Genomic DNA, 6,200 nt, shown 5'->3' with positions numbered 1-6,200 from the left:
TGATGATGGCAACAAATGTACAAATGTGCTTGACACAATGTATGTATGTATGTATGGATTGTGATAAGAGTTGTATGAGCCCCCAATAAAATGATTAAAAAAAAAAAGTCTAGGGAATATTTGAATGAGTCCTTGAACAAAACTTGGGAACAACAACAACAACAAAAGAATGCATCAAAGCCACGAGTTTACTGTATAAGAAGGCTAGAAAAGAACAAAAGGCACCAGAGAGATGGAGCTTGAACTCGGCAGGAAGGGACGGTGAAGACTTAAAGGAGAAGATGGAAGGACTTCAGCGATCCAGAGAAAAGTGGGAGTGGACAGATAGGGTCTGCAATGAGCATGCCTCAAGAGTCCAGGTAACAAATGAGATCCATAAAATCACTATCTCTGTTGATTTTTTTAAAAAAATTTTTAGATGAAGTGATTTACTTGATGCCTTGAGTTAGGCAACAATATATATTCAACTACATAAAAAGAATCACATTTTCATTCTACTTGAACATAACGCAGCAGTGGTTAAAAACAATGAACTGTGGAATGGATCTCAGGATTTAAGATTAAAAAAAAACTCATACAGAAAAATTTCAGGTTTCTAACTTCACATTCTAATATCTGAGGAAGCTCAGCATATGCAGCTTCTAACCTATGCTGGCAATCTGTGATCATCATCCGGTACTCTTGCAAGATCTTTGCCTGCTTCTTAATGGCAAGATTTTCACCATCTTCAGCCTTCATTTTTTCAGTCTTTTCTTCTTCTTTTTCTTTTTTTTTCATACATCACTTTTTCTTAGACCAATCGCTTCACAACACCAGTTTTTATCTTGATCTGCCTATGTGAGGATCCCCCATGGTCCTTCGAGCACTGCGGGAAGGCAGGGCAAAGAGCTGGGTAACCCTGGAGGGAGACCTCGAGGAGGCACCGGTTGTATTCAGGTAGCTGCTTCAACCTCATAGCTGTGGATGGTTCTTAATTAGCTATTCTAATAATATCCTCAGTACTTTAAAGTAGAGCAGTCAGTACCTATGAAAAGTTAGCAAGAGAATGACAATACTTCAGCAAAAGGACATTTATAGACAATATATTATTTTAAAATGAAACAAACGCCTTACCTTGTTGTCACTGACTCTATTTTGACTCATACAGACTATACAGAACAAAGTGAAACTGCCCCATAGGGTTCTAAGTTGTAATAGTAGACTGCCACATATTTCTCTAGAATGGTTCCAAACTGTTAGCCTTTTGGTTACCAGCCCAATACTTCATTACTATGTCTCCAGGGCTCCACAAATACATTACTGTTATTGTCGTTAGGTGCCATTGAGTCAGTTCAGACTCATAGCCACCCTATGTACAACAAAACATTGCACGGTCCTGCATGGTCCTAATTGTTCCTATGCCTGAGCCTATTGTTGCAGCCATTGTATCAATCCATCTCCCAGAGGGCCTTCCTCTTTTCACTGCTCCTTCACTTGACCAAATATGATGTCCTTCCCATGGGACTGGTACCTCCAGACAATATGTCCAAAGGATGTAGTACTAAGATTTGTCATCCTTGCCTCTAAGGAACATTTTGGCTGTACTTCTTCCCAAACAGAGCGGTATGTCCTTTTAGCAATCCATGGTATTTTCAATAGCCTTTTCCAGCAGTACACATCAAATCCACTGATTTTTCTTCAGTCTTTCTTATTCAATGTCCAACTTTCACCTGCATAAGAGGCAACTGAACATACTATGGCTTGGGTCAGGCACACCTTCATCCTCAAGTAACACCTTTGCTTTTCAATACTCTAAAAGATCTTGTGAGGTAGATTTACCTAATGCAACACATCTTTTGATCTATGAATACTGATTATAGATGCAAGCAACACAAAATCCTTTAATAACTTTGATCTTTTCTACATTTATCATATTGTTATCTACTGGTCCAGTTGTTAGGATTTTAGTCTTTTTTACATTGAGTTGTAATCCACACTGAAGGCTACAATCCTTGATCTTCATCAGTAAGTGCTTCAAATCCTCCTCACTTTCAGCAAGCAAGGTTGAATTATCTGCATATCTCAGCCTTCCCATCCTGATGCCCCATTGCTCTTCCCATACCCTAGTTTCTCTTGATGATGTGTTCAGCATACAGACTGAATACGTATGGTAAGAGGATACACCCCTGCTACTCTTTTCTGATTTTAAGCCAACCAGTATCCTCTTGTTCTGTTTGCACAACTGCCTCTTGATCCATGTGTAAGTTCCACAAGAACACAATGAAGAATTCTGGAATTCTCATTCTTCTCAAGGTTATCCACACTATTCCGTTATAATAACACTGAATTGATTCTGAATCACTGTAAGTCTTATACAACAGATGGAACCACCACCTGTGCCTACACCATGTCCTCCTCCCAACTGTTACTATGTCTGCGCCCATTAGTACAGCCACCGTGTCAACCATTTTGTTGAAAGTCTTCCTCACTTTCACCTACTCTCTAACTTTGTCAAGCATGACACCCTTCTCCAGTGACTGGTGCCTCCTGATGAGCCCATAGTACATGAGATGAAGACTTAGCATACTTGTTTACTTGCTTCTACATTCTGGCTATACAGCTTCTAAGAAAGATTAGTTCTTTCTTATCGCACATCAGGGCATATTCATGATTTGACAACTCCATAATTCAAATGCACCAGTTCTTTATTCTTTTTCTTCATCTCCAGTTTTCACATTCAAATGAAGTTACTGAAAATAACAGATTGAGCCAGGGGTACCTTGGTCCTCAAGACACCTTTGCTTTGTAAAAATTTTAAAAAGTCATTAGCAGATTTAGAAGGCATTAGAAGATTTGCCTAATACAATGCATCATTTGATTTATTCTTCGGTGGTGTTCACTGTGGATAAAAACAAAAAGAAACCCTTGATTGGTATTTTCTCCATTCACGTAATGCTGCTTTGGGGTCTTGCTCTGCAGATTTTCATTTCATGATGAAACATAATCCATATTGATGGCTGCAATATGATTTCCATCACCATGCCTTCATCAAGTAAGGTTTTTGTGTCATCTGTATACTGCAGTTTGTTAATGAGTCTTTCTCTATTCCTGATCCCTCATTCTTCCTCATATAGCTCAGATTCTCTGATTATGTGCACAGCATATATTAAATGAGATGAAAGAACACAACCCTGATGCAAATCTTTATTTTAAACATGCAGAATCTCATATTCTGTTGGAATGATTACCTCTTGTCTTCATACAGACTCTGCATGAAGACTACAATAAGTGTTCTATAATTCCCATCCTTGGTAATGTTATCCATTACTTGTTATGATACACACACTGATTCAAATATCTTTCTATTTGCTACCTTTATCCATGATTATCTGATGTCAATAATGATATCCCTCATATCATGACCTCTTCTGAATCTGACGAGTTTCGTCTATATATTGATTGGCACTACTATTTTTGAATGATCTTCAACAAAACTTTACTTGTGTGTTACATTAATAACTCTTTGATAATTTACACACAAATAATATCTTCCACTCAACTCAATTTTTAGTCTTACAAATTTCTGGGCAGAGATAATTGAGGACCTCCAGCTTTGCATCCATTTGTTGAAACATCTTCCTTGGTTTTCTGACAATTTCTAAAGTTTTGGTTTTCACCAGTACATTCAGTGTACCTAGCTATCAGTTTTTGATCATATACCCATAAAGAGAAATGAAATTATATCTCTTCTCCTGTAAATTCAGTAGGGGAAAGGAAAATCAAAGTCTAGTCAGTACTGCTCAAAGCTGACTTCTATGAAAGTGAGATGAGGCCTATCTCTCTCTCCCAAACATCCCTCCCCCGTGTCACCTTCTACTTTTTAGCTGGGTTTGAAAATGCATTGCACTAGCCACACAGAACTCACAATTATGGGATTTACTATGAAGTTAACATGCTGTAATCAGATGCCAAATGCTCAGGCTGCAGTTACTCAGTCAGTAGTTTCTTCTTTACAAAGCCTGCAGGCAGGCTTTCCCCTGGTGCTTAGTGTCTTGGTCTGGGCTTTGTTTGCTTTAGCAAAGTTACAAAACTCTTTTAGGGCTGCATATAAATGCTCAAAGGGAATGCTACTTCGTTATAAGTTTTAACCCAGGGGTCCTCAAACTTTTTAAACAGCGGGCCAGTTCACTGTCCCTCAGACCCGTAGGAGGGCCAGACTATAGTTTAAAAAAAAACTATGAACAAATTCCTATGCACACTGCACATATCTTACTTTGAAGTAAAAAACAAAACGGGGCAAAAGCACCCAGCAAGCTGGATAAATGTCCTCGGCAGGCCTCATGTGGCCCGCGGTGCCGTAGTTTGAGGACCCCTGCTAACCCAAAGGGACTCATCTCCTCTAGTCAGCAAATTCGCCTCCTTCAATTAACTTCTCAAAAGCATCCCACTCCACAAGCTAACCTGCTATCTGAAAGCACTAAGCTTTAATTGCTCTGTGGGCTGGAATTCCTCTGCTCTGCCTCAAGCTCTGGCTCCTGTATGCAATCATGTTGCTCCTCTGTCGTTTTTTCTGGTGTCAAAGCTGTGTCCTGGATCAAGGCAGGCATTCCATGCACAGGAAACGTGGGCCCAAAGGATATTCTCCACTCCTGGCTCTTCTCTCTTATTGGTAGTGAAATCCCTCTTCCTGATTCTGAGGTGGCTCATTGTATTTCCAGCAGGATGTCAATCATAATTAATTTTCTAAGCAATTTCTCACAGACCCATCAGGGAAAAAAGGTGATTAACAAAATCTAAGGCTAGAAGAGGAATATTACATAAATTCATTGCATTGCAAAACCTCCTGAAATGGCTCAATGCCACCACTTCCCTTTTTGGTACAGTGACTCTATATTCCTTCCATCTCCTCTTGATGCTCCCTAAGTCCTTCAATAGTCCCCTAAAGCAGTGGTTCTCAACGTGTGGGTTGCGACCCCTTTGGGGGTCGAACGACCCTTTCACAGGGGTCGCCTGATTCATAATAGTAACAAAATTACAATTATGAAGTAGCAACGAAAAAACTTTTATGGTTGTGGGGGGTCACCACCACATGAGGAACTGTATGAAAGGGTTGCGGCGTTAGGAAGGGTGAGAACCACTGCCCTTCCAGTATTCTCCGATATGGAAATCAAAACTTGAATGTTTCTTTAGCTCTTCCAGCTTGAGACATGCCAAGTATGATCTTCCTTTATGCTTTTAACACCAGGTCTTTGCACATTCAAGAGCAGGCTTCAGAGGCTGCTCTGATATGCATTTTGATCTTGTCTTTCTTTTCTGTCTTTGCAATGATCTGTCATTTCATGTATTATATCCGTTTATTGATTATTAGTGGGAGTTTGCAACTGTTTCATATCAACTAGAGTTTTACCTAATAAAGGATTGTTTTGAGCATTATGTTCTTTAAAATTATCTATATGGGTCAAATAGACAATAGCAGCTCAAAAGATTAGAGAGGCAGTGAATTTAATATAGGAGAAACAATTTAAAATGGAGGACGGGAATGATTAACCGACTCAAGGAACATACACAAGTCAGTAAATTGTACAAACTCTTTTTGTTTATTTGTTTTAAGATAATTATATTGGGGACTCTTACAACTCTTACAACAACCCATAAATCAATTGTATTAAGCATATTTGTACATATGTTGCTATCATCATTTTCTAAACATTTATTTTCTATTTGCGCCCTTGGTATCAGCTTCTCTTTTTTCCCCTCCTTCCCCTACCCTCCTGCCCTCATGGACTCTTGATAAATTATACATTATTATTTTCATATCTTACAACAACCACTGTCTCCCTTCACCTACGTTTCTGTTGTTCATCCCCGTGTATACGTGTGTGTGTGTGTGTGTTAATGTGTCAACCATTGCAATCAGTTCCCTCCTCCACTCCTTCTACTCCTACCTTCCCCCTACCATCCTGGTATCACTACTACCATTTCTGTTCCTGAGTAGTTTATTTAACCTGGATTCCCTATGTCATGGGCTCTTATCTGACATGTACAAACTCTTGAACCTTAAATGCAGAAGTTCCTCACGCTGCAGTTAAAATATGCACACATTTCTGTTAACATGGTTTAGTTAAATAACCCCAATTACCCATGAAAATGCTTCAAATTCAGGGATCAGGTGTAAGGCATCATCAGAACAAAAATTCTTACCATAGTGAATGATGGGGGGA

The 6,200-nt window shown here is 39.2% G+C and overlaps 1 protein-coding gene and 1 pseudogene across 3 annotated transcripts in view; both read right to left on the bottom strand.

Moving 5' to 3' along the window:
• LOC101652779 (zinc finger protein 343-like) overlaps nucleotides 1–6,200 on the bottom strand; it is an 18,188-nt gene extending 11,988 nt beyond the window's left edge. For all 3 annotated transcript variants that reach the window (XM_045295335.1, XM_045295334.1, XM_045295336.1), the window contains exon 1: nucleotides 6,181–6,200. In XM_045295335.1, the coding sequence (XP_045151270.1) occupies nucleotides 6,181–6,183 (3 nt within the window). In that variant the 5' untranslated portion in view covers nucleotides 6,184–6,200. The remainder of the gene's footprint in view (nucleotides 1–6,180) is intronic.
• Nucleotides 520–955, bottom strand: LOC115871336 (annotated as a pseudogene).

This window comes from Echinops telfairi, unplaced genomic scaffold, assembly GCF_000313985.2.
Source record: "Echinops telfairi isolate 266 unplaced genomic scaffold, ASM31398v2 ScPeMD7_5592;HRSCAF=6446, whole genome shotgun sequence".
NCBI lineage: Eukaryota > Metazoa > Chordata > Mammalia > Afrosoricida > Tenrecidae > Echinops > Echinops telfairi.
This window is presented reverse-complemented; position numbering and strand designations above follow the sequence as displayed.